Source organism: Dicentrarchus labrax, unplaced genomic scaffold, assembly GCF_905237075.1.
Source record: "Dicentrarchus labrax unplaced genomic scaffold, dlabrax2021, whole genome shotgun sequence".
Classification (NCBI taxonomy): domain Eukaryota; kingdom Metazoa; phylum Chordata; class Actinopteri; family Moronidae; genus Dicentrarchus; species Dicentrarchus labrax.
The window spans coordinates 15,447,230-15,474,226 of record NW_026136724.1 but is presented as its reverse complement, the minus strand read 5'-3'; the positions used below and the strand labels follow the sequence as shown (position 1 = coordinate 15,474,226).

Below are 26,997 nucleotides of genomic sequence, written 5' to 3'. Positions count from 1 at the left end.
ATTATAATGTAAGTTTTAAACTGGTAAAGGTTAAAGTAAATGTGTACATTTGGTACGGGGAAGAAAATGTAACCCGATATTCTACCTTGAATCCACCTTTGGTTCAAATGGTACGCTCCGAACACCATGTATTATTAAGGGTATTATGAGGACAAGGTAAATAATTTCATTTTTGGGTTACGACTTAACTTAATAATAATAATAATAATAATAATAATAATAATAATAATAATAAATAAAATACCATTACATGTAATTGAAAAATGACAAATAATGTTAAAAATATGTGTTTAAAAGTGTCTACAGGTCTCTTAGACGCCTACAAGTAAACTACAAGTAGCTATGGTTTGGCCAATGGGCCTTTTTCAAAGCAGACATTTTGCCTTAAGCACAAATTTTAAATAGCTAATAACTGTAAGGATGGCTCTGTTCCATTCATGTTTCCCAGTAAGACGGTGTATGCACAAGACCAGGACCTGGAAATGGTGATTAATGTGAGTCAATGCAATGTTTTTTCAAGTGACAAAAACACTAATATGTGCAAATGTTAACACAGTTAAAGTCTACATAGAAATAAACTAGTGTGTAAAATTAACTGCATGGTGTCTTATATAGTTATATTTAGCATATATATATATATATATATATATATATATATATATATATATATTAGTTATATGTGTTGAGATGTGTGTCTGAAATTGGTAAAAAAAACACTTTGAACTGCGAAAACATTCCATCTTGTCCATTGTTTTGGAGCGGCAGCCATGGAAAAGTATGTAAAAAGGAATTAAAATGATTTAATTATATGATAAATGTCAAAAAGAGTGTTTGTGAAAAAATAATCAGTAAACAAATCAAATAATTTTGTGACACATCACAGATCATACATTTCTTCTGCTGTGCCCTTTTATAATGCGTCACTATAAAAAGAAAACCGTCTTAGCTGGGAGAATGTCATTACATAAATTAATTTACAAGTGGGGCACTGTGGCCTGGATCCATGAGAAATCATGAGAAAACATCCAGATGGTTATGTGTGGCAGATGAAGTCACTGCAGGACTCTATTCAACAACTGTATAATCATTCTTCGGGGCGTTTAAAAGATATTATTAAAAAAAATCAAGAAAACTTATATAGAAGATATATTTCATTTAAAAAAAACTATGATCAACCTATTGAGAAAAGCAACTTATGGAGCACAGTTTTCACAAGTTATCACAAATTAGAAAAAAAAAAAAAAAAAACGGGGTCGCAGTACCTGTCACCGCCTGCAGAGGGCAGTCACGTGCTGCCTGCCGGTTACGTTTAGAAGAAGAAAAGGATGTTTACGTCAGACGCAGAGCTCACGATGGCGGTTGATTTGACTCCTCGGTTCAGAAGGTTGAACAGCCAAACGAGAAGTTTTCGTGAAAATATACAGCATGGTAAGATCTAAGTATTAACGCTTAATACGTTTTGAGTTAGCTAACCCCTTCCCCATTTGTAAAAAATAAATAAAGTTACGTTAATTACCGTGTTAGCAGTTGAGGCGTGACTGCTTTACGTGCTTTTAACGTACGACGTGGACTCTGCATTAACCTACAATCTATCCGCCAGATAAATGCTGTGAGGTAGAAAGTAGGATGTTTCCCTCTGGATTCTAGTAGAGTAGAAGTAAATAGCATGTAATATAAATACTCAAGTGAAGAACAAGTACCTCAACTTTGCAAATATTTCCCTACTGGTTTCCAGTAGAAAACGGTAGTTTCCAGTAGTGAAATGATGATGATAACAAACCTCAGATAAAGATCCCTGGGAGTGGGGCAAGATTTTTTTCACCCTGAAATATGTGTGCTTCATGTTCACCCTTAATTTGAGACATAACAAGCTCATTAATGCACTGTATTAATACTTTTTCAAGGTACGTAAATAGGCTAACCAGTTTGGACCTGTGCAAAGTTCAACATAACATTTTAACTCCCAAGGTTCATCCTGTTTTGATGCCCTTTCCTTTATCTCTGTGTCTCCTGACAGGTTTCTCTGGGCCCTTCGGTGCTACCCAGCTATGGCACAACATCATCCAGGCCTTGCAAACCCAGGTGGAGGTGCGCCGCTGTAGAAGGAATCTCCGCGTTCATGCCGAATGTTTCACGGGCTCGGACGCTGTGGATGCCGTCCTCAGTTATTTGATGCAAAATGTGGTGTTTTGCACAAGTGAAGTGTCTCGCCTCAAAGCTGCTCGTCTCTGCCAGGCCCTGATGGAGGCCAAGGTGTTCGAACCAGTGGGTACGAAGTTGTTTCGCAGAGAAAAGGAAGTGACCTTTGAGGACAGCGGCTGCAGCCTTTATCGTTTTCTGGAGTATAAAGTGTTACCCAATTCTCCCATGAAGGAGTGCAGTAGTGACACAGAGAACATGCCACCAGAGCTACAGGAGATAAAAAGGAAGAAGAGCTCCAGGTTGGTTTTACTTAGAAGTCTTGTAGTCGTGCTTAACCGACTAATTTTATTCAATAAAGTAGCCTTATTGCAACATAAAGTAACACTGCCTTGAAATTAACAACAAACAATCATACACAGCAGTATATATATATATATATATATATATATATATATATATACTATAATACTGATATAATAATGCATTATTATCCAGTCATACCCAAAACATCACTGTTGTAAACGTTCTGATACCTTTACAACATTGCGCAGCTTTATAACCCATCACATCCACCTGACCTGAGTGTTTATTAACCACCCTAATGCTTCCTGTTGTTTCTGGAGGCTGAAGGAACTGAGGACGATCTCTAATCCACTTGCTGTTGGACCATCAGACAGGAGGGTTGAGAGGCTGCTGAAGACCATCAACCTGCGACCAACCTTGGCACCAGCTCTAAACACAGCACACACTAACTCTACCTTTCTGTCCAAAGCTGGTAAGATTATGGTAGTCTGTCAGTGTGGTGTGTGCCCTGTACAAAGGAACAACAGCCCATGACTGTTTCAATTTCATTCCTCTCTAGTGGTGGATGAGGTGTGGAAGAAGCAAACGCTGCTGCAGCTGCTGCAGATAGTAGAGTTGCCCATGCTGGATTGTATCCTGACCTCTCCTGTCAGAGTTCAGCTCCGGGCCTGCAGAGCTCCTCTGGCCACCCAGGACCTGGTTATCTCTAACACGTGCCTCGAGAGAGAGCTGCCAGACACCCTTAATCTGCCCCAGTCAGTGCTCTGATGGATACTGTCAAGCTTTTTTTGCACAGTAGAGATAACATTAGAATTTCCATGCAGTGACAGTAAAAAGCATTATGTTTGGTTTCGTCACCATTACAGATTGGATGGGTGGCTGTCGGCAGCAGCAGACTGCTTGGAGCTCTTTCCCGACCAGGTGATTGTGGTTGCAGGGGAACAGCTCGGACAACAAGGTGGCAAAGCCTTTTCAGAAGATAGCCAGGCAGAGCAGATGGGAAGCCAAAAGAGACTGCTCTTTGACACCATTGCTAAATACTACAGTGGACAGGAAAAAGCTCCACTTCTCTCAGGACGACACCTGGACATACATGCTGCAGTTCTGAATTTGCTGGGTGAGACTAGATAGACAACCCATTCTTGCACACTTCACAGCAGAGCAGAAGTGTGTGTGCATATGAAGCATAAGTCCCTGTGCCTCTGTGGTTTGTTATTCATTTTCTGACTTCTGTCTTTTTCTGACTTCTGTCTTGACCACACCTTGTTTCTTTCTAGATGAAGGGAAGGTGCAGGAGGCCATCAAAGCATCTCAGTTGTGTTTCCGACTGCTGGAGACAAGCATGAGAGATGAACTCAGGAGACTACTGGCCTTTATGGCCACAGCAGCTAACCCGGACGCTTGTCGTCTGCAGAAACAGGTAGTTCACCTCCTTCAACAAATCACACTGACAGCTCTAGGCTTTTGCGCAAACTTGTAGTGTGTCGTAATAAGAAATACAATTTATTGAAAATAGTAGAAACGTTTTTTTTTATGTAGTATTTGACTATTGACAGGCAGGGCAACAGACCAGAACACAGTTCAGAACCAGCTTGAGTGTCTATGCTGTACATTGTTTAACTGTAGATTTATTTTGTAGTATCACTCACGGTGTGTTAAGGTTGTATCAGTGGTCAGTGTGTTTGAATCTATCGTTGACTTTCTCGTGTGTTTTCTTTCAGATTGATAACAGGGCCTTGGTCTGCCGCAGTTTTCAGAGAGCAATTGTCCAGAATCATGAATTGAATCGATCCCAAAGCGAAACCCTGGTGCTTTTTCTCATGGACAATTGCAGTGAGCTCTTCAAGGTACACTTTTATTTTTTTGATATAGGTATTACTAACATTGTATTGTATTAAAGACAGTGGGAATGTTTCACATCACCTGTACCTCTTAATAGAACATTTAATTGAAGTTTTATTAAGCTGTTATTTCGTCAGTATAGCAAAAAAAGACCTACTGTGTGGTCAATTTAAAGTTTGCATTCAACATTTTTTAAATTAACATTATTTTTCTTCCTGTAATGAATGCAGACTCCTACATCCCTTATTGAAGCTGTGAGGAAAACACTGAGGACTATGCAGCAGGGAAAAGACCCTGACTCAATTGCCAGTAAGTGAAATACAACTACAACTAAATATGCACACACAGGCACAGAACCCTTAAAACTTTATATGTATATAACTGTACATAGAAACACAACAATGTCAGTTTAGGTCCCTAATCTTTTGCACTACACCCTGGTTAAACATACAGGTTGTTGAAGCTTTTATGTTCTTCAGACTTTGACAATGTATTAGGTACAACAGACAGTTCTGTCCCAAAGTTTTAATCTGCATCTGTAACCAGATCTGCTACAAAATGTCTTGTACGAGGGGCCGATGAGGAGTTATGTCCCAAATGTAAAGTTCTTCATAAATGCCCACATGGTGGCACTATTGCTAATGTCCTCTTCACTGCTGTGTGCTGCAGCGTTCACCTTCTGCCAGCAGGTGACGCCACAGGAGTACGAGGACCAGCGGGAGGCTACCACCCTGGAGAGCCTCAAACAGCTTCTTCGAGACGTTTCTTCAAGCAAAACCATACCTGTCAAGGAGAGGAGGAGGCTGCTCAAAGAGTTTGAAAAACATCACCCCGTGGTCTTCCTCCAGCATCTGTCCAGCACCTTCTGAAACAACTGAAGAGTATTGGTTTGACTTCCTAGGTGCACTTCACAAAGCCAGTTTGTTTGGTACGGCGCTTACACTGAAGAAGAATAATAATTTAATGCACAAAATGCTGTTTTTGTAAATTTGGATACTTTAAAAACTGGAATACAAGTCACAGCTCTGATCTCATCTAATGTCTAGCTGTAGAGAGGAATTGACACCTTAGGTGACAATCAGCACAGATTCTTCTATAATTAATTCTGCGAAGGCATGACTGAAGCCTCCCCAAATTCCTTTAAGTCACAAGAGGCCTATAATAGTTGAGGTTTTATTTTTAGATAGTCTTGTTTGTTTTTAGTCCTATGGCACTGGATGCATTATCTGTCTGATAAATATTGTGTGTTCAAGCCATAGGTGTAATTATAGTTCTATTGCACTAGTTTATAAAGAATGACATATCATCTCATCTATATTTGGTGCCTAAAGGGGGGTATTCATTTTTAATTATACTTTAGTGACACTAATTTTATGTTGTAAAGATGAATAATGTTTAAAGTGGGCATTTCCTTTTGTGCACTACATTGTTCAGATATTACTTTATAATACTGTATATGTAAAGTATACAAACCTAAAAGGGATTAATGACTATTAGTGAGCTGCAGCTTGTGGACTAATTAATGTATTTCTTGCAGGTATGGATACTGCCTTTAAATAAACAGATATTTAAATTAGGTTTATCTGAGCTTTGGAAATGGATCTGTGATTTGTAGAAGTGATGTTGTGCACTTTGATCAGGCATTAATATTAATGATGAATAACACTATTATAGCAGCCACTTTGATTGAATGCCGCAAGTGTTGTCGATTTTTGTCCTGTTCTGTTTAAATGTAGCATGCTGTAGTGCAGGTAAGGAAAACTGTTAACACTAATGTAGCTGAATACGTTTTTAACACAGTTAGAGATGAAGACTTTTCAGTGAAGATCTTAAAATGAAAACTAATATGAAATGAAAGCAGAAAGGCTACAATAATTTATTAGTGCTAACCATAACTCAGGTTAATATAATGACTTATAATTTTAGCGGTTTTAAGCTTTTAGTTCCAAATGTCTTTTTAATTGTAACCTTTTAGGATTTTACTTGAAAGTTGGACATAATGTGTTTTGATTGAATATTTTACTAATTCTCTTTTTGGTTAAGCATGATGCCTCAGTTGGATTTGTTTCTTTTTAATTCATGAAGCCATAATCATGCAGAAGTAATGTACATTCAGCATCTTTTGTTCTTTACATACACTGAAATCATGTTAGAATGCACTTTATGATGCTGAAACATGCTTTATTTTCTCTCTTGGAATAACGCATCTGATAAAAGTTTAACTGATGTACTCTCACAAGACTTTGCTGCCATTTTTTTGTGTGTATGTGTACTAGTAGAGTCCTCGCTGGTCTTTGATGAGGTTGTATGAGACACGGTTGAATTTTAGATATTATTTCTTGTACATCTTCTTTTAGGAACCATGGTTTTGGTCTTGTGGTTAAGTTAATATTTAAATCCACTGCAGTGCTGTTGTAGTTCCTAACTGTGCCACAAAACCTTGTGTGTTTCATGAATCAGTGCATTATTTGTTCTTTGCACTAGTTAGTACAGCACTTTGGTCAACAAGGGTTGTTTATCGTAAATGTGCTTTATAAATAAATTCGATTTGATTGATTGATTGATTGATTTGTGTCCCTGTAGCGCGGTTATATAACTTACAAAATGCGCAGCACTTGAGGGAATCCAGGGTATAAATGTGTGAATCAATAAGACTCAATGTGGAGTTTATTTGCACAAAAAGTGATACTTAAAAAAAAAAACACACAAAACAAAACACACACAGGTGACGTCGATGCACCTGACTCACTGGTGAGCTAAAAACCCGGAAGTAGGCTTGTTCATTCACTAGCATCCTAAAGCTACCTCATTTCGTATGCTACTGGTAGACATGGGGGCTGTGTATCACAGCCACAACTGACAGCGCCACCGCTGAGAGCCCACTTATTATAAGAAATAAAACTGCGAGCCGTTTTCATATCAAGGTAAGTAGCTGTGGGGGGTTTTCTGTGGGACAGTTTCGGGTAAAAACAGACCGTCCTTCACTCTTAATGACAGGAACGTCACTGTCGACTGGCGCATTGTTGGCTAGTTAGCTTAGGTAGGTAGCCACCGTGATGTGCTTGTGTTGGAAAAAAAAAAAAGAGAAGTGTTTAACGGTAGCCAGCACACTGCAGCGATGATGTCAGCCTCCTAGAGCTATAAAAGGGTTAAGAGGAGGTGTGGGAAGATATCTGTGAGCGATAAGGTTTGTGTTAATGTGTGCGTACGGGCTAAAACAAGACGATTAACGTTAGCTAACGTCAAGCTATTTCCCAATCAGACATGACCGTCATCGCTCAGAGACAGTGTGGAAGTGCTTTTTTTTTATTATTATTATTCCCCCGCTGAAATTACAGTTTAATCTCACACGAATAACTTGTCAAATAATGTTATTGTATTAAACTGCCCTGGTACCTGACAGCTAGATGGCTAACTGTTGTACCAGGTAGGCTCTGTGCAGGTGAGTGTCCAACACGGTGCTTTCAGTTTACCTCTGTTTGTCTGGCCATTACCTAAGTTAGTTAATAACTAATAAAGTGTTAAAGTAAACCGACTGCTGTCATGAGATAACGTTATTATAACAATATCGGTGCTCTTTGGGCTAATGCATCCTTCAAACCTGTTGCAGAGGAACAGCCTCATCCTAGGGGGTTATGTTTAATAACATGTTGATTAATAATTAATCCTTATGGCTGGTGTGTATTTATTCCTTTGGCATGCATTTTTTTTTTTTTGCCTCAGACCGCCAAGTAAACAGTGAGCAATGACACAGTTATGCCGCAATGTTGACAACTGATTGAAGCAGATTGTCTTATAATCAGGCCAGAAATGCTGCAATGTATCTCGGCACAGCTCCACTTCTTTAAATTAAGCTGTATTGTTTTGGATTTGGCTCAAGAAGTAGATGTGTCTGTTGGTTGTGTAGAGAGCGAGCTAATTGAGTGGACTGAGAAAGATTGACACACTGGCATCAACATTGACACAGCTGACAGCATCAGATTGATAGATTTCTTATTTTGGGGCACCCTCAGTTTGGATATTCACATACACTTAAAGCAGTCGGCTGTAGTGTGTGTGTGTGTGTGTGTGTGTGTGTGTGTGTGTGTGCTTTCATCTGATTTAATACTGATGCTTTTTTTATGTGGGAATCTTATGTGGGAATTATTTATGCAAACTGTACTGTGTGCGTTTCAGTTTCTAGAAAATAGCTTATTCAGGCTCATTGCAGTGCAGTGGAATAAACATCAAAGTACTACTAGGAGCCCACTTAAGACAGATAAAACCTTTTAGAAACCGTTCGCATAGAAATAATTTGGCTATATCACCGTCAGCCATGTTCCTTTGTCTGACTTCCGGTTGCCCAACATGCTGTCAAGTCACTGAGAAGTATTTTGAAAGAGAGCCTTAATGTGGTGTGGCTTAGTTTGCTCTGAGTCATTTTATATTTCTGGGGACAGCTTGGGCTGTTAAGATGCTTATTCTCCTCAGCCAGCACAGGCAGGACACTGATGGGCACTTTGATGTGCAAATTTTGAAGCAGGTGCATTAGAGTGAATGTCTAATGGATTGTTGAAGGCTTTTGCTTCTCTAGAAAGGGTTCGAGTACAGCTGCCTCTTTCAGTTGACTGGTAAAAACTACATCTCTTAATAAAAACTGTATTTTACTTTTTAACTGCTTACCTGTCCTGGGTGGTCTGTCATCCACTTCTCTCACTTCAGCTGCGAGGTCAGGCCTGAACATGGAGTCTATGTTGAACAAGCTAAAAAGCACGGTCACCAAGGTGACGGCAGATGTCACCAGCGCTGTCATGGGCAACCCGGTGACACGGGAGTTTGAGGTTGGAAGACATATTGCCAGCGGGGGTCCTGGCATGTGCTGGAGGATCTACAACGGCACCAAGAAGTCCACCAAACAGGTGTGTGTGTGTGTGTGTGTGTGTGTGTGTGTGTGTGTGTTATATCCTGACCAGACCAGCTCTAATCTATTAAAGTTAACATTTAAATAGATAGACAACTGTTGGACTTAATAAACCTGATTTCAATTGTTGCTAATGGTAGTTTGTCTTTGACCCTCCAGGAAGTGGCAGTGTTTGTGTTTGATAAGAAGATGATTGATAAGTATCAGAAATTTGAGAAGGATCAAATCATTGATTCGCTGAAAAAAGGGGTGCAACAGCTGACCAGACTGCGTCACCCACGTCTCCTGACTGTGCAGCATCCTTTGGAAGAGTCACGGTGAGTAACACACAAACACACACTCACACGTATAACAAGGGCAAATAAAATGAGTCAGACCTCAAAGAGGGGCTTGACATTCTAGGGGAAATTGCATAACAAATCTTTTTGTCTGCCTCTCTGTGCATATGTGAGCAGAAGCTTGTCATGATCAAAAGACTCTTTAGACTGCTCCCTGAATAATGTATGTCCCCTGAGTGCAAAATAAGGTTGAGGCCGTCTTGTGCTTACTTTCTTTTTTCCTCTTTTAAAACTTTCACCTGTGGCAGCTCTCGATTCAAAAACACACCTCTGTCTCTGTTTTTTGCTTTTGCTCATGTTAATTGTCTCACTCTGTTCAAGAATAACTCGACATTTAAAAAGCAAGCTGTTTCAAATGTTATTTTTGTATTTGGCCCTCAGAGACTGCTTGGCGTTCTGTACGGAGCCGGTGTTTGCCAGTCTGTCCAACGTGCTGGGCCAGTGGGAGAACCTGCCCACCCCTATGCCCAACGACATCAAGGAGTACAAACTATATGACGTGGAGACCAAGTATGGCTTGCTACAGGTGAGGGTGCCGACAGCTAAGCTTGCTTAATGTAGGGCTACAACTAAGAATGATTTTAGTTTTTTTTTATATATTACAGGCTGACATTTTTAAAAGGCTAAATTTGTCTGACCATCAGTCCAAACCAAAAATATGCACATTTTAGAAGCTGAAACCAGAAAATTATTGCAGATTAAATGTCTGTCAGTCGACTAATAGATGAATCAACTAATCATTTCAGATCTAGTTTGATGAGTCAGGAGTTTGTGTTTTAGCAAAGGACCAGCTTTTGCTCGATGAAAGTTATATAGAAAGATACTTTATTCCTGCAAAACACTAGTTATCACACAACCTATATTTCAGACAGTAACACTTTAATTACAAAAAATTGTATTTAGTATAGAAATATTCAACGTTTTATGACTCAGTAATAAAACTTTTTGCTCTTTGGCTGAGTAACAATTTAGTTGCTGTTCACTGGTCAGATTTATAATCCAACAATTTATGAATGAGAGTTTACCTGTTTGTTATTATGAGCATGCTAAATCTTAGTTGTCTAGCTGGTTTTAGTGCCATGTGGTCTACATTTGGAAGTCCAACTCATACTGTATGCAGTTTCTTCTCAAAGCCAGTTGAACCAGCTCAATTCCATGCCTCACCTTTCAGTGCTGTTCCAACAAGGGTAAAGTGTCAATCAACTTAGCATCAGGTCTCATTTTTTGTCTCATTCACTCACATCGGTCTTCATTTCTGTCATCTAGCCTTTTCCACGGCTTATTGAAGTTACTGAAAGGAGATATAGATGACGGGACTAGAAAATGCCTGCAAAGTCTACCATAGTGACTGTGAAGTTATCCAAGAGTCTATTAAACACCATCTGTTTTCTTGCTCTAATTTATCCTGACAGTTTAATTTTTCTATCTCTTTAGATCTCGGAGGGTTTGTCCTTCCTTCATAGTGGGGTGAAAATGGTTCACGGCAACTTGTGTCCAGAGAACATCATCCTCAACAAGAGCGGAGCCTGGAAGATCATGGGCTTTGACTTCAGCATCTCCTCGGCTAACCCCTCAGATGCCGAGGTCTGTTGGAATACATTTGTTCCCTTAGTCCCATCTGCCAGGCGGGGCTTACTGCAGAGCATTCAAAAATAATAATAATGCCTAGCAGTATTGTCACATCTTTATATCCTTATGTTCTCTCATTGTCTTCAGCCTAAGTACACATGTAAAGAGTGGGAGCCCAACCTCCCTCCGCTCTGCCTCCCCAACCCTGAGTACCTGGCTCCCGAGTACATCCTGTCAGTCAGCTGTGACTCTGCTTCCGACATGTACTCCCTGGGTGTGGTCATGCATGCCGTCTTCAATGAGGGCAAGCCTGTTTTCCAAGTCAACAAGCATGACATTTTTAAGAGCTTCAGCAGGCAACTGGACCAGGTGAGTGGAGGTGTGACACAATGTGCATGACGGATGATGGACTGAAAGGATCCTAAATCTTTTGTTAGATCATAACAATTGTTCTTTGTAAGATCTTATAAAATAGCAATTGAACTTAGGATGGACATTTGTTCTTCTTAAGAAAACACTTAATGCTTAATTATATGCTGTGGCTCAAGGGTGTGTTACTGTCTGCTACCAGTCAAACACTGATTGTATTCTCCTCTTTTCTGCTCTGTTACATTCATTTGCTCTGTGTTTTTCATTTGTAGCTGAGCACCATGAGTCCAGCGCTGTTGAACAAGATACCAGAGGAGGTGCGGGAGCACGTCAAAATGCTGCTCAGCGTCACACCAAACGTCCGACCAGATGCAGACCAAATAACAAAGGTTTGCATTGCTACGAGATGCATGAAGATACAAAGAATAGCATATTTTTGTTCTAATGTTTGCAATTAATTTTTATTATGCTTTTGTGTGAAATTCAGATTCCATTTTTTGATGACGTGGGTGCTGTGACGCTGCAGTACTTTGACTCCCTCTTCCAAAGGGACAACCTACAGAAGTCCCAGTTCTACAAAGGCCTCCCCAAAGTTCTGCCCAAACTACCCAAGGTAATTATATACAGGCAAATGCAGTGTGTACAGGGTACTAAGTAGCTAAGCTGTCACAAATCTGAGTATAAGACTGGATATTTATTAGAATCACAGTTTAAGGTCTTCAGTGGCTTCTGAAACCCATTCTTTTTCTTATAATTCTTTCTCTCAGAGAGTGGTGGTGTATCGAATCTTGCCAGCACTCACCTCTGAGTTTGTCAACCCGGACATGGTTCCCTTTGTGCTGCCCAACGTGCTGCTGATCGCTGAGGAGTGCACTAAGGACGAGTATATTCGCCTCATCTTGCCTGACCTCACGCCTGTTTTCAAGCAGCAAGAGCCTATTCAGGTAAACACACGCAGAAACACAGAACTCTGCACATGAAGTACGCTTATGCACATGTCTGAAACAAAGTTGTTTGTTGTGCGTTAACATTACTACTGTAGACTAAGCATGCGTTGGTAAGCTAGCAATACACTTTAAGTAATGACATGTACTTTTTAAAAAATGCACAGAAAAGTGTGATTCTCCTCTTTAAACCTTTTGCATGTTTTCTCCCTTTTGGCATTTGTGTGTTTGAGATTAATCAGATAAATATAACCAAATAAAGAGCAGGCTCTGTTTGTGCTCAGCCTGTCACTTTATCAAGACTTGTCTTTCTCTGTATTTTTCTTTCCATGCTTCTTCAGGCTAGTAATATGGTGAGTGGTCTCTGCTGTGAATACACACCAATCACATCAGCTAGTTTGTGCGTTGTGTTGTCTATAGCACTAAAAGCTAAAACTAAAGCCACTGAAAGGACTGTCTCTTAACTTCCACTCACCTCCGTACCTATATGTAGAAAATAGCATAGAATTCTCTTGCTTTTGACTTTTATTTTCCTAACTGGGTGTCTGTGCTGTGCAGATCCTGCTGATATTCCTGCAGAAGATGGACCTACTGCTGACCAAGACACCAGCGGAGGACATTAAGAACTCTGTGCTGCCTATGGTCTACAGAGCTCTGGAAGCCCCTTCTGTACAGATCCAGGTACAATGGGAAATGAGGCTGCTTAGTATTTAGTATTTCTGTGGAGATGAACTTAATCTGTCAGTTGTAAACCTTTGAAACCAGAGGAGTTACTGTATACTAAGTTTTTGAAAAAACCATATGCTGTGCCATAAATAATTTAAGGTCTGATTGCTTTGTTGCTATCTCATTTTTTTCTCAAGTACAAACATTGTGAGAAAAGTTATCCTCACAATAATTTTCACTTCATTGGTGTATATATTTAGCATACCACTTGGAACATTATAATTCTCACCCGCTGTACTCTTCGTTCCCTTTTTAGTACTACTTTGAGAGCACTTCAAGAATAAATACACTTGGTGGCATAAAAATGTCAGATTTTATAACATCATATCTGCTGTTGAGCAGGAGCTGTGCCTGAACATCATCCCGACGTTCGCCAACCTGATTGACTACCCGTCTATGAAGAACTCCCTCATCCCTCGAATCAAATCTGCCTGCCTACAGACCTCCTCACTTGCTGTGAGTCTCCGTCAGCCATCATTTGCTGACAGCTTGTACCTTGTACCTTTCATGCATAAATACCAATTTTCTGTAGTTTCAGCTTTTAAGTGACACTGACACTGACTAACCGTAACCATCTACTTACAGCTGACATGTCAAAATGGTGCCTCTTTGATACTGTATGTGCATTTTGACTGATTCTATGTATCTATGCATCTTCCTTTGTTACTGTGTAGGTACGAGTGAACTCTCTAGTGTGTCTGGGGAAAATTTTGGAATATATGGACAAGTGGTTTGTCATTGATGAGATCCTGCCCTTCTTACAACAAATCCCCTCCAGAGAACCAGCAGTACTCATGGGCATTCTAGGTAAAGAACCTCCTCCCCACTTCCTACTCGTGTGATTGAAACAGTTGAGCAACCTCTTGGATTTCTTAATGGCTTTCTCACTCCTCACTTTAGGAATCTATAAGTGCACCTTCAGCCACAAGAAGTTGGGCATTCCCAAAGAGCACCTTGCCACCAAGAGCCTGCCCCACCTTGTCTCTCTTAGTATAGACAACAACCTCAACCTTAATCAGGTACTACACAGACAAATTTCTTTTACCTGCAAATCTGTGAAAAATGTGTTTTATTTTCTTCATCTTTATTCTGTAGCAACACATTGTGCAGCATTGTTTTAATTCTATTTAATCTGATTTCTATTTTTTAACTATTTTATCTTATCTGATATATTCCACTTTTCAGTTTAACTCGTTCATGGTGGTCATACGGGACATGCTGAGTCGCATGGAGGCTGAACACAAGACCAAGTTGGAGCAGCTGCATGTTATGCAGGAGCAGCAGAGGTGTCTGTCACAATTTTAGATCACCCTGGACTTTAGCCTCCCTTTTATTCTGTCTGATTAAATATAAAATGGTTATACATATTAATGGGGCTTTTATACCCTAGAACATCTAGGGAAATTGGAACTGTCTTAGAAAGCAATTAGCAGTTGATTCTGGCCACATGAATATGATAATGGTATGACTAACCAGGCTCGTATAAATGCATCTATTCAAATTTCTTTTCCACTTTCTGATTTTGTTCTTTATTATCTCTTCTAACAGGAGTATAAACATCACAAACCCAGGGAGCCAATCAGAGGAGACCAAGAGCCCGCCTAGCACTGGCAACCAGGTGAGAGGTTGATTCTATAAGCCATGTAACAGATCAAGAAGTATTTTCTTTGCCATAAATGTTCCTGAAAAAGCCTGGAAATGTTATGTTTATGTCTCTGTGCTGCAGTGATTCCATTTAGTCTGTTCTTGCTTTCAGATTGATGATATCTTCGGCAGCACCAGGGTTAATGGAAAAGAGAATGGATCTGCAGCACCAGCCCCACAGCCTAATAGAGTATGGAAATAATGTCATTTGTAATTTACACAAATCTTCACCTTTGTCCATTTAGCATGCAGGCCAATTTGTTCACGGTCTCTCTCCATTTGCACCTCTGCAGATGTCTCTGACTCTAGAAGAGAAACAGCGCTTGGCTAAGGAGCAGGAGCAGGCAGCCAAACTGAGGAGCCAGCAGCCATTAGCACCACAGACTATCAAACCAGCCTCCACCTCCAACACAAAGGTAAAAATGATGGGGAGGTGGGGTGTGGTTCAGATTCTGAAGGGGTGCATACCAGGAAAAACAAAATGACCACTGGTATACACAAACACTTATAAATCTCATCCAATTTAATGTTGCAGACTAAGGATCTGACAAGCAGTCTTCTCAACAACATGACATCTCTAAACAACATGTCCTTGGCCAACACAGCGCGACCAGCCCCAGTGCAGGGCACCACCATCGCTGCCTTCCCCTCCTCCAGCCCCATGCTGGGCCCCATGGGTGCCCCAGTCTCCAACGGCTTCAACCCACCCATGGCCTTTCAGACAGGAGGTATGGGGATGGGCATGCGGCCCACTGGCCCCGGCCTCTATGGCGGCATGGCCACCACCACCAGCACCCCAAACTTTGGAGCCCTCACGCAGAATCAAGGACCAATTGGGCAGACAAATAAAGCCCACGACATGTCAGCCTTGGACAGTCTTTTTACACCCAGCCAGCCCAAAGTCACACTCAACCAAATGGGTCCAAAGGCTACACCTGGCACCAACTCCCCTTGGCTCAATCAGTTTGGTTCACCCCAGAATGCTCAGACTCAGATGCAGGGTGCGTCAGTGGGTATGGGAGGAGTACCCAGCGGGTTTGGGATGCAAGCAAACCCTTTTTTCAGCCCGCAGAACTTTTCTCAAACCCCTGCTGCCCCTAGCCTGAACCAAAGTGGAATTAAACATAGTGCATCTGTCAACAATGATCTGAAAGACTTATTCGGCTAAACGTAAATTTAACATAGATTCCAGGTTAAGTATTTTCTTTAAATAACTTTGGGCAGAAGAGCCTTGAATTCTCACAGAACAAAACACTGAAAACAAAATCCTCTCAAGGGTGTTACTGTCTGTATTTTTAATCCGACCTGGTTTAAATTTTGAGTCTCGCTCACATTCAGCTGGCAAATTAACCTCCACCTGAATTCCATTTCTACTTGACCAGAAGGACAAAAGGTTTGGGGTGGGAAATTCTTCTATGCTGTGTTCTTTAAATGCTGGGGGTTTCCTACTGTTTTGTACTTGACATTCTTGGGAGTCCAAATGACATGGGTTGAGATTAATCCCAACTCGATTTATTCAGGAAGGTTTTGTGTTCATATCATGAATGATTGAATGGAGTGGATTTCACTTGGTAAACAAGTTGCATCAGAATCACCACTTAAAATGGTCAGAAAATGATGGAAAAACGTGGCTTCCATGCTTCACATCTGCTCAGTTTCAGGCTTCTGTACCTTTATTGCTTCTCCAGACTAACTTTTGCTGCATGTCTAAAGTGATAAAAGAGTTGGCTTAAAAACAAATACTGCATACACCAAAATGTCTGAGCCCAGTGGGAGGGAGGTAGCTTGAAGTGTAGCACCGACAAGCCTGCAGTCACTGATCTGCATCCAGGAGGCTCCTCTGTGGAGAAAATCTAGAAGGGGGTGGAGAAAATTGACAGGCCCACCGTCGCGGTTTAGATGGGGAACACCAAGTAGCCCCACTGCAGCTGTCTCCATGGTAACTGTTTCTCTGCAGCACCGGAAACCTCCATTTTGTGGACACAAATTGGACTAGTGATCCAATCTGGTCTTCATTTTTTTCCCTCCTTTGGTCTCATTCTTTTATCATCAGGTTATAAGGCTGCAAAACCGGCTTTTTTTCCCCTTTACTTAATTTCACATCTTAACAAGCATGTTGAAAAGGGAAGGGTTAATTCTGTCTGGTCAAAGTTTGTTGACGACCATTTCATCTCACAAAAACATTGTGTCCGTTTTCAGTATGAACGACTTATCTGTGTACAATGAAAGTGGAGTAGGATGTGTAGAGTAGCTATAACAGCAGTGTCCTTTCAACAAGATGCTAATACTAAAGGCAATGAAGGACCATATGCACTGCTTAGGCTATTGTGCCTTACATGGGTACATGTGTAAAACTAGACAGACAGCACTCATCTGTTACTAAAGTATTAATATTTTCCCTTTTAATCAGCTGTCTGGCTTTTGCTTCGCAAATTACATTATTTGTTGCATGTTACTGAAATTGACCACCATTTGATTTTAGCATTTTTTCTAATAATGATTCCTAACAATTCTAGTGACCAATGACATTTAATTTCATGTGTCCAGCTGGATTTGCTCTGATGAAGTTTTTAAGGGACTCAAAATCCTCCCTGTGCACCATTTTCTGTTAATCAATTTGTACAATGATGAAGATTTTCTCTATATATTTTGATTTCAGCACTTTTCAGCTGTCCGAGGACCCGTGCTGGTGAAATATTATTATGGAGTGTAAATATATAGTTATTTAAAAATGGATTGCTCTGTGAGGGCCTTGGCATTTTTATGTCCTTGTGATAATGGTTAAGAGGCCTTAGATGAGTTGTGTGCAATAATCCTTATTGGTTGTTAAGGGTGCATATCGATTGGCTTAAGCAGCCGTCAGTGTGTCCTTACCTTCATCTCCACTGACCTACAATAATTACATAGGTCTGTCAGATTTTCTAAACAGCTTAACATTAATGTGTACTCATTCTAAATCTTACATTTTTGAAGAGAATTACACAATTCTGGGTTTTTTAGACGCACCTTGGTCACACTGTGTTTCTGCTGACAATGATTGTTGTTAACATGCTGAAATGTAACGTCTTTTATTGGGTTCACTTTCTGTTTTTATATATTAATGCCACCTATACAAGGTGAGCTCTCTCCAGCCGCATGGAAGTGTTACTCGCAAGTGACTGACTCGTCGGGTTCTGTTAATTTCCACATTGTCAAACAAGACTACAAATGTGTCTGTGATTGGAGCTTTTTCATCTGTAGATCGGCATACAGTATGTGGCAGTTTTGATTTCATCACAAAGTGGAAGTGATCCTGGCAGAACCCCAAAGCAGAAAACTAAAGCTTATTCTTCTACAAGATTGTTTGTATACCACTGCTGTCATATATGTGTAGTGTGGCCCTTGTTTTGTGTTAAGGTGCTAGTCTCTGAGGTGGTTCAATGAAAATCTGTACATATAAAGGAAAGTACACAATCTAATACTGTCAAAGAGTGGTTGTTACTTGTGTGATGGCTTTAAAGCAGTGCATAGAATGTAACTTTAATATAGAAAAGAAAGACAAGCCAAAGTGAACTGATTACATGGCAGCATTAATTAACTTTTTAAGATTTACAGGCACAATTAACTGGTAGGCAGCGTTAAATGAAACATCAAAGTTAACGTTAGGTCAAAGGAAGCATTTTATTTTCACAATGCACTGATTACAAGGCAGTATGCATGAATCAGGGACGTTTTAAGGTTTACTCAACTGATGATTACAAGCATATAAGCAAGGAGCATATATGAAACTTTGGTAAACATTCCTTTGGTTTTAGGTTAAAGGATGTGCCTACATTACCCACAATGCAACTTGATCACAAACAATTTGTAGAGCTATCTGCTGATTTACAGTACCACAGGATACGCCCCTCTAATTCAAAGGGGTCGGAAACACTTACAGTCTTTTAAGGTTAAAAAAAAAAGCTTTCCTTGGAAAATCCAGAATGCAATCACAATCATAAATTGATAAAAAAAAAGTTAAATCCCTCCCTGCTTTTCTTAAATGCCCCATGTTTAAATCATTATTGATTTTTCAATCCTCTGAAAATGCACTGAGGGAGAACAAACTCAAAATAAGAGCAGATATACAAAAAATATTGGAGAAGGTCGAAGGTAGCAATAAAGAAAAATGGCTAAATTAAAGCAAAAACAAACTCTTGTGTAAGGTCATTAAAACTTGGAATCATTCTAATGTGAGAGATAACGGTAGTCAGGCATTGAGCTTATTTTTGAGGCTCGACATTAAGTTAACATTGAGTTAACATTAAGTGAGACCTCCAAATCTGTTGAGGTCCCACAGTCAGCGGAAGAGTCGCCTCACCAATCTGGTGGTGCGTGTGGAGAGGTTTGTCTGAGTCATGTCTGCAAAAGACACATTCGGCAATTAAATCTGTGCTTCTGATGTACAGAAAGAATGATCCATTGCTGTAAAACATACCACATACATCCTATATAGCACTGTAATACATGGACAAAAACTGTAGATGTCATGTCTCCAGCTCACCTGCAAAGTTTAGCTTATATCTGACGTTCTTGACCGTAAACATCATGCTGCCTGTCGGGTTCTTTTGGTACTGGCTCTGAATGTCCTGACTGGACGTGCTGCACCGTCCCTACATGACAAAAAAAGCAACAACACACATCGAAGACATTATATTTCAGTAATGTAGATCTGAACTCTTATTAGTTCAGTAAATTGTGTGTATCTTTTACTGTAATAAAATGACAGCGAGTGAACCCTTGAAGTCTCATGTCCTCTTCTGGACTCATACAGTTGATTTTAAAGCAATTCTAGTGGCGTGGCTCAAGGGATGGCAATAAGCTGTTAGCATGTTAATATACTAAAACAAAATGTTGAACAATTGGATGGTTAATTTTACACTTGCCTCATAAAGATCATTGTCGTTATGAGCACGCTGCTGTGCCTAAGTCCAGCCTTTTAGAGCTGCTAGCTGTAGACTCAGTGACTTATTTACAGGATTTATTGCTCCACATTAGTGGCATTACTGGTAACCGACAACCAGAAGAAATAATGTGACATGTCTTACTCTGGTATATTCTTTCCATATTCCACCTTTATCTTGAAACTGCCATTGTGACGTGGGTGTGGCCGCACTGAAGATAAGAATCAAAGTTAAAACATTTACAGAGGCATACGTACACTGTTCACATATTACAGACACATGAATTCAGCTGGTGTTGCTATGCAGATATAGTGTCTGAGAGACAAAAACAGATGTAATATTAATGTAACAGCAACCTAATTTACAAATGTGAAGGGAATAAGAGAGAAGTACCCCTTAAAATCAAGTTATCAAGGTTTTTGCCTCATGTATTAATTGGGGGGAAGTTATGTACCCCATAAGTTGCACATCATTTCTTGTATAGGGATTATATTGTCATTGTAGAATTGAGGGAGTTTGGTTAATGCTTTTTCCAAATTAATTCAATTCAGTTGGTTTGTTTTCAGGGTTAAATTAAGGATCATTTGCAGCATTTTAAGGGATTCTTATCTCATATTGAAATGTTTCTCCTGACCTGCCATCGTATTCACTAGTGCCATCAACAATCCTCCTCACTGCTCTCCTAGTCCCGTACTTGTGATTGATCTGCTCCATCCCTGTGTTAAACCAGTGCACACAGAGTTTCAGTGGTACTGTGATTAGCTGGTGAAGCAGCATTAGAGCAGCTTTGTACGTGTGTGCATTACTTGCGAAATCCAAAGTGTAGGAGAATTTCCTGATCGTGAAGTGTAGCTTGCCCCGTGGATTCAGATGGTAATGTCTCTCAAGGGTTTTGCTGTCAAATGAACCATTCTACACACAAATACAAATAAGCACCTAAACAGTCATAAATGTAGGCCTGCATACTTTATACTGAATTCATGAGAATGTTATTGACTTTAAATACTAGGAAATAATGAAATAGTTAAATATCTTATACTTTTAGTTTACTTATTTCCAGCTGAAAGTAAAATTAAAAGTATTCATTTTCGGTAGGTTTCGTTAATATCCTTCTTATACAGCTACTTAAAATGTAACTTACATATGTTTGGTACTCAAATCAATCAAAAGTCAACAACCAGTCTACAACTACCTGAAACTGCTGGATGTCCTACTTACATATCCCTGGTATTCTGTCCATCTCCCCTCGTCTGCCATGAACTCCCACTTGTAGACTGTAAAAAAAAAAAAGAAGCTGTTTCCAAGTTCTACACACATGATTGCCACTTATTATAAATGATTAAAATTAAATATGTAGTTCAGACCTGGGTCATGAGCACACCCACTTGGGGGCACCAAAATTGACTACAGAATTAAAATACACACAAAACAACCAATAGATGCACAATAAACCTCATATTGAGAACAAATCACTAAAAACTTGGGAGATGGAGACGCATAAACCCATCACACTACACACTACACACAGTGGAGCCCCACTTCCAAATACATGCATAAAGGTGAGGCCAATAATAAAAAAAAAAATCCCCTAACTTCTCACCTGTCCCGGCACAATGTTCAAACATACACAAAAATACACTAGATATAACATTTTAAAATCTATATACTGCTACACATGCGTGGTCCAGCTCCCCCGGGGTCTAGGCTTGTGCCAGAGACCGACTCCCCCCAGCGGGAACCACGGCCTCGTCGGACGGCGCAGGACGCACCAACAGCGGTGCGCTCCTGTAAGCCGCCAGGCCTGGGTAACTACAGGAAGCAGCAGACCTCTTATCCTAACACAGGAAAACACTAACCCCCTTTACTTTCTATCGTCTTTTTATGAGGGAAAATGTATAGTAGAGAGGTAGGAACGCATAAATGTGAGTAGTATGCGTAACCAGAGGTGTACTTACCGGAAGACGCCATTATGTTTGCAATACTTTCATTTTTACCGTCCTACTTTTATGTTAAGGTTAGCCACACCCACTCACTGTTTGTCAAGATGTTTGTTCTGCCAGCTGTGTCTTGAACTAAACAGGAAGAAATTATATAATGGGGTAATATAATGAAGGCAGCAGTGATTGCAGATAATAGATGTACTTCAAATCTCCAAAATCCAGTTAATAATCTTTATTAACCAACACACATTTGAAAAAAAACAACAACACATAGGCACTGTGTCTGTCCGTAGCAAATAGTCCAAGCACCATAAGCTGTAATATAAATATATAAACAATTCAAAACCAACCAAGAACAGTGTGCAGCGTGGTACATACAGACATACAGCTAAAGCAAGGACAACAAAGCTAAACAGAGATAAACATATTGGTGCTGGAATATTATATAGGTCAGGGTTTTTTTTAAAGTCTGAGACTGTGACCTCCCCTAAAACAAAGTTTGGAAAAAGCTGAAAATCTGTAAAGGAAAGTACACACTCAGTCTCAAAAGGCAGGTTGTTATTTATGTGATGGCTTTAAAATACTGCATCAGACGGAGGAGTGTCAGGCACTTTCATTTAGAAAAGAAACAAAAAACCCAAGTGTATTGGCGATTGCATAGCAGCTTAATGAACATCTCCATTAATTACACATGAAAGTTAACTTCCCTTTGGTTTGAGGTTAAAAGAGGTATCTTCTGAAATTCACTGATTACAAGGCAGTATTCATGAATTACTATTTACATTAACATTCCATTATTTTACATTAAGCACTGTACTAGACTCTCGACTGCTTACTACTTGCAGAAAACAATGCATCCTTCCACTTGTGGAGCACTATTAAGAATAAAATAATAACAAAAACATTTATATGATACCAAAAAAGGGCGGCACTGCATTCTCCCCCGATGGATCTTGGGCAGTTTTGGGTTGTTGCAATCTATTTAATACAGTTATTGCAAGAAGTGGGCTGCTGTGTGTGAAAGAACCCAGGCTAAAAGAGGTGGCGTGTCAAAGTCCGTTTCCCCTCATTTAAGGCAGTTTATCAGATTTCTCACATATGAAACTGTACTCCCCAAGACCTGTAAACACAACGCTATGTGTAAAATTGGTGGAACCAAACAGTTATCAGCCAGATATCTTCATAATCTAATTATATTGATAACCTAGCCCAAGCCCTAAACCCAACAACGGAGATGGTAGAGGCTACAGGAAGATACTATTCAAGGCACAAGCAAGGTACACTATCTTGTAAAAAGGTACAAAATATTAGTGCATTCACAACAAATTGGCAAAAAAAAAAATGCAATTGTAATCATAGGCCCTGAGAAGAACAAAGAATCCCTCACACCTTTCAGTAAATGTCTGTCCGTGCTTGAATAACAGTCATGCAAGGTCATCCAATCAGCACGGCAGCTTGTGAAAAACAGCACAGAATCAGTCTAACATGAGAGACAACCTGCAGGCAAGCAGTGAGGCAATTTCTGAAGATCGACATCAAACCGGATCCCACAGTCACTGGTTGAGCCGTCGCACTGATCTGGTGGTGGTTGTGGACAGGTTCATCTGAGTCATGGCTGCAAAAGACACATTTCATGTAAATCTAACATACAGACTGATCCGATCCTGTAACATTACCGCCTTGTGAATGGGAAACAGGTCCTACATAACCTGCAATACAGATTTTAACTGTTGATGTTTGCAGCTCACCCGAGAAGTTAAGCTCATAGCTAAAGTTGCTGGTGGTAAATATGACGCTGCCTGATGGGTTCTTCTGGTACTCGAGCTCAATGTCCTGACTGGACATGCTGCACTGCCTACGACCCTACATGACACAGACAAAGAAAAAAGAGAATTAAATCGTCAATTTTAAGTCTTTTTGTTCACATTAATACAAATTTTTCTTTAGCAATTCTAGCATAGCTTTAAGGTATGTTGCATTAGACAATGTTGGCAAGGCTAAACATGCCAGCATTGTCTTTGTGAGCATATAAGCATGCCGACTTTAACATTTAGTTCAATGCGGTGCCTAAGTTCAGCCTCTTAGAGCGGCATGGCTGTAGACACAGGATTTACTGATCCACAATAGTGGTATATATGCATCAACAAAAGAAAGTCACGTCTTACTTTGCAATAATCTTTCCATTTTCCACCGATATCTTGAAACTGCCATCGTGGCTGTGAGCCCCAACTGCAGAAAAAGAAGAATTTAAGTTTAAGATCAATTCAATTCAACTCAAAAGTCAAGGTGTTTGGTATGTTTTTAGAGGGTAAATTAAGGATTCATTTGTTGCATTTGAAGGGAAACGTTTCTCCTGACCTGCTGTCCTGTTGACTCCCATTGTCAGCAGTCCTCCTCACTGCCCTTGCAGTCCCGATTTGGTTGTTGATTTGACACATTGCTGAGATAAACCAGGAACACAGTTTTAGTGGCGATTTAAACTGCAACTAAACTAAAATTCAAATAATGGATTGTATTGGTTTAGCGGCTTTAGAGCAGCTTAGTAGTCTTCTGTGTGTGCATTACTTGAAAAATCCAGGGTGTATGAGAATCTCCTGATATTGAAGTAGAGCTTGCCCTGTGGATTCAGTTGGTATTGTGTCTCAATGGCAGCGCTGTCAAGTGAACATACCTACACACAAATACAAATTGCACGAATAAGTCCACCTTATAGAGAAATGCACATTATCATGTTATACTAAATTCATTAGACATAATTTACTTGGGAAAATGAAGAATGGAAGTTAAATATGTTAAAGCATACGAATAAGTACCATAATATATCAAAAGTCAGTAGTTTCTAGCTGAAAGTAAAATGAAAAGTATTCATTCTTTCATTTTGTTTCATTAGTAAGCTTCTATAACCACCTGAAACTGTTTTGTGTCCTACTTACGTGTGCTTGGTATTCTGTCCATTCCCCCTCTTCTCCCATGAACTCCCACTTGTAGCCCCCATTGGTGAGCTGGGAGGAGGAAGCCATGGGAAGAGCTGAGGTAGAGTAAAGGCTGCAGAAACATAAGGAGACCATCATGCGTGTTCATACAAACTTTTACACAGGGGCTCGGTGCTTTTTCAGTACATAACATACAAACATTTTGCCTGTCTGAACACAGGAAAGAAACATTTCTAGACAAATATACGACTCCTACTGCCTTACCTCCTTGTGTTGGAAGCGAATTTTGGTCGCCTGCGTACATTCCTGCGCAGGCCTGTGGTGCAGTTTGTTTGAGTCATGGCTGCAGAGACAAATACCATCAGTTAGATTTAGCAGTATAAAAATGTATTGAAATTAAGCTCACACATGATAGAAACACCACATACTGGAGAAGTCAAGTCTGTAGCTTGTTGAACCCACGGTGAAGGTGAGGGATCCCTGAGGGTTTAGAGTGAACTGATGCTCAACATCTCTACTGCTGATTGAGGAGGACAACCTGCTGGAGGTCTGCGGAAAGAGGAGGAGAGATTACATTCAGAGTGTGAAAAACCACGAGAATCAAATTAATTCGAGGGTAGAGATTTTCCTTACCTGCGATCCATATTCACGCCACAGCTGGTCATCTCTGAAGTACCAGCCTACGTCCTCCGTCTGGCCTGGAGGTAGGGAGCTAAGTCTCTGCACCTTCAGAGGTCCAGTCAGAATCTGTAACTTATCAAAGTCTATGAACACCTTCCTGTGGAGAACACATATGATTCAGTTTGACATATTATATACTTCACTTTTTGTTTTAATTAACCCTTCATCCACACATTGTATCAGTATGTTACTCATTGTCTTAATATTATCATTTATGTCACAATCTTCAGTTTCATTGGACAGTTTTATTCCATTAATAATCTAAATCTGACATTTTCCATTCAAATACCTCCAGACTGAGGAAAAACTGAGAAACTGAAAGAAAAAAAAACCCTTTCTGTGCATAACGGCTAAAGATGAGACCAGTAAAAATCCCCAACACTGACCCGTGGTGAGTGTTGATGGTGATTCCTTTAGCTCCTGCATGGCAGTAGTGGGTCTCGATCACGTGGTCGTTCTCAATTCGCAGCCACTGATTTCCAACTAACAGCTGCCACTCATAATGTTTCAAATTTGCTGTAAAGAAAATAGAAGAATATGGAATGTTGTTATGTGTATATGTCTCTATGAGCTATGATCTGACAGCTTGACAACTGACCAGCTGTAGAAGCCGGGCTAATGTTTGACGCTGACACTGACCCTTTGCACCAAAAAAGATAAGAACTTAGAAAACAAGATGTTTTGGGTTATGAGAACTCGCATTTCTAACTATTTTCAGATTTTTTTTTTACAAACTAAATAATCAATTGATTAATGGAAAAAGGACCAGGAAATAAATCCGTAAGGAAAATAATCAGTAGCTGCAGATATATACAATTTGCTTCACTTGCACAAACTACAACATTAATGCATGAGGAACAATAATCTAATGATCTAATATAAATCACAGGGGATTTTTCTCCATTGAGTACTCCAGCTTTTAATACTTTAAGTATATTTATCTGATCATACTTACATACTTTCACTTCAGTGACAATTTCAGTAATAGTAGCCTGAGGGTATTAGTACTTAAACTAAAGTAAATGATCTGAATACTTCCTCCACCACTGTGTTCAATGTATTGTTATCACTATATTTCTAAAAATCACCATAAAAACGAGACAAAATGGAACAAAGAGGAACATAATCTGGACAGTGAATATGTCTCAAGGTAATGCGTGACTTTATGTAAGTTACAATAGCTCTGCATTTGCAAATTAGTCTGAGAAAGTCAGGCTATGTGCTTGTTCCGGAAGTCACTTTGCATACATAAAATGTATAAATATTATTCTTAAACATTAGATTTTCGACCTATTTGATCAGAAAGAGTCATCTTAAAGGCTAAAATCCAGACTTTCACGTACAAAGTAATTCAATAATACAACTACTGTAACTAAATGTCGTGTCATACAGACCTGGAGCCCCCCAGAAATAGTCCAAAGCCTCTCCATTTTCCTGTAAACAACAAATAAAAACATATAACGATCAGCTGTTAAACGGCACTCTGTATAAATCCAAAGTGGTTCCGTGGGTAAGACTCACCATGTTGTTGTGTGGGGAAAACACTGTAACAATAACAACATAAAGCAGATTAAACACACGTAAAGAGAGCGAGAACTGTCGTTATTTTATAGTTTCATTAAATATCTTTTTACTTACTATTACTCAACAGTCCGATGTAGATGTTCCACTTCACATTTCACAAACAGATCGTGTTTCACTTTCGCTTCTCTGCAGATCACGCCCCGAAAATAAAGCAATGAAA

General features: G+C 39.8%; 4 protein-coding genes across 6 annotated transcripts; 2 read left to right on the top strand and 2 right to left on the bottom strand.

Annotated features, from left to right (window-relative positions):
* The first annotated feature begins 255 nt into the window (after positions 1–255).
* depdc4 (DEP domain containing 4) lies at positions 256–6,526 on the top strand. 2 transcript variants are annotated; one of them, XM_051392596.1, is made up of 9 exons: positions 256–494; positions 2,018–2,441; positions 2,766–2,917; positions 3,005–3,200; positions 3,312–3,562; positions 3,723–3,865; positions 4,167–4,292; positions 4,518–4,596; positions 4,957–6,526. In XM_051392596.1, exons 2-9 carry the CDS (start codon positions 2,173–2,175, stop codon positions 5,154–5,156), a joined length of 1,416 nt encoding a protein of 471 aa, XP_051248556.1. In that variant the 5' UTR covers positions 256–494; positions 2,018–2,172; the 3' UTR covers positions 5,157–6,526. The 2 variants fall into 2 exon arrangements, with proteins under 2 accessions (XP_051248556.1, XP_051248555.1); XM_051392595.1 differs by lacking the exon at positions 256–494 and adding an exon at positions 714–1,428.
* A 530-nt stretch (positions 6,527–7,056) lies between these two features.
* Positions 7,057–18,235, top strand: scyl2 (SCY1 like pseudokinase 2). Of its 2 annotated transcripts, XM_051392093.1 has the most exons (19): positions 7,057–7,211; positions 8,989–9,185; positions 9,347–9,504; positions 9,907–10,051; positions 10,960–11,109; positions 11,242–11,463; positions 11,736–11,852; positions 11,951–12,076; positions 12,231–12,407; positions 12,749–12,760; positions 12,966–13,088; positions 13,476–13,589; positions 13,808–13,940; positions 14,034–14,152; positions 14,319–14,419; positions 14,682–14,751; positions 14,890–14,967; positions 15,071–15,193; positions 15,313–18,235. In XM_051392093.1, exons 2-19 carry the CDS (start codon positions 9,009–9,011, stop codon positions 15,943–15,945), a joined length of 2,778 nt encoding a protein of 925 aa, XP_051248053.1. In that variant the 5' UTR covers positions 7,057–7,211; positions 8,989–9,008; the 3' UTR covers positions 15,946–18,235. The 2 variants fall into 2 exon arrangements, with proteins under 2 accessions (XP_051248053.1, XP_051248054.1); XM_051392094.1 differs by lacking the exon at positions 12,749–12,760.
* A 183-nt stretch (positions 18,236–18,418) lies between these two features.
* Positions 18,419–21,766, bottom strand: LOC127358760 (uncharacterized). The gene is made up of 7 exons (XM_051392096.1): positions 21,655–21,766; positions 20,918–20,973; positions 20,506–20,611; positions 20,334–20,415; positions 19,844–19,910; positions 19,300–19,408; positions 18,419–19,157 (listed from the first exon to the last, which is right to left on the bottom strand). Exons 1-7 carry the CDS (start codon positions 21,665–21,667, stop codon positions 19,096–19,098), a joined length of 495 nt encoding a protein of 164 aa, XP_051248056.1. The 5' UTR covers positions 21,668–21,766; the 3' UTR covers positions 18,419–19,095.
* A 90-nt stretch (positions 21,767–21,856) lies between these two features.
* si:ch211-244b2.3 (uncharacterized protein LOC557230 homolog) lies at positions 21,857–26,983 on the bottom strand. Its single transcript, XM_051392095.1, has 13 exons — positions 26,892–26,983; positions 26,775–26,797; positions 26,648–26,687; positions 25,640–25,769; positions 25,206–25,350; positions 25,001–25,121; positions 24,837–24,915; positions 24,573–24,684; positions 24,205–24,310; positions 23,998–24,079; positions 23,805–23,868; positions 23,388–23,502; positions 21,857–23,254 (listed from the first exon to the last, which is right to left on the bottom strand). Coding segments are annotated over exons 1-13 (1,080 nt in total). The 5' UTR covers positions 26,893–26,983; the 3' UTR covers positions 21,857–23,192.
* Between the last annotated feature and the right edge of the window lie 14 nt (positions 26,984–26,997).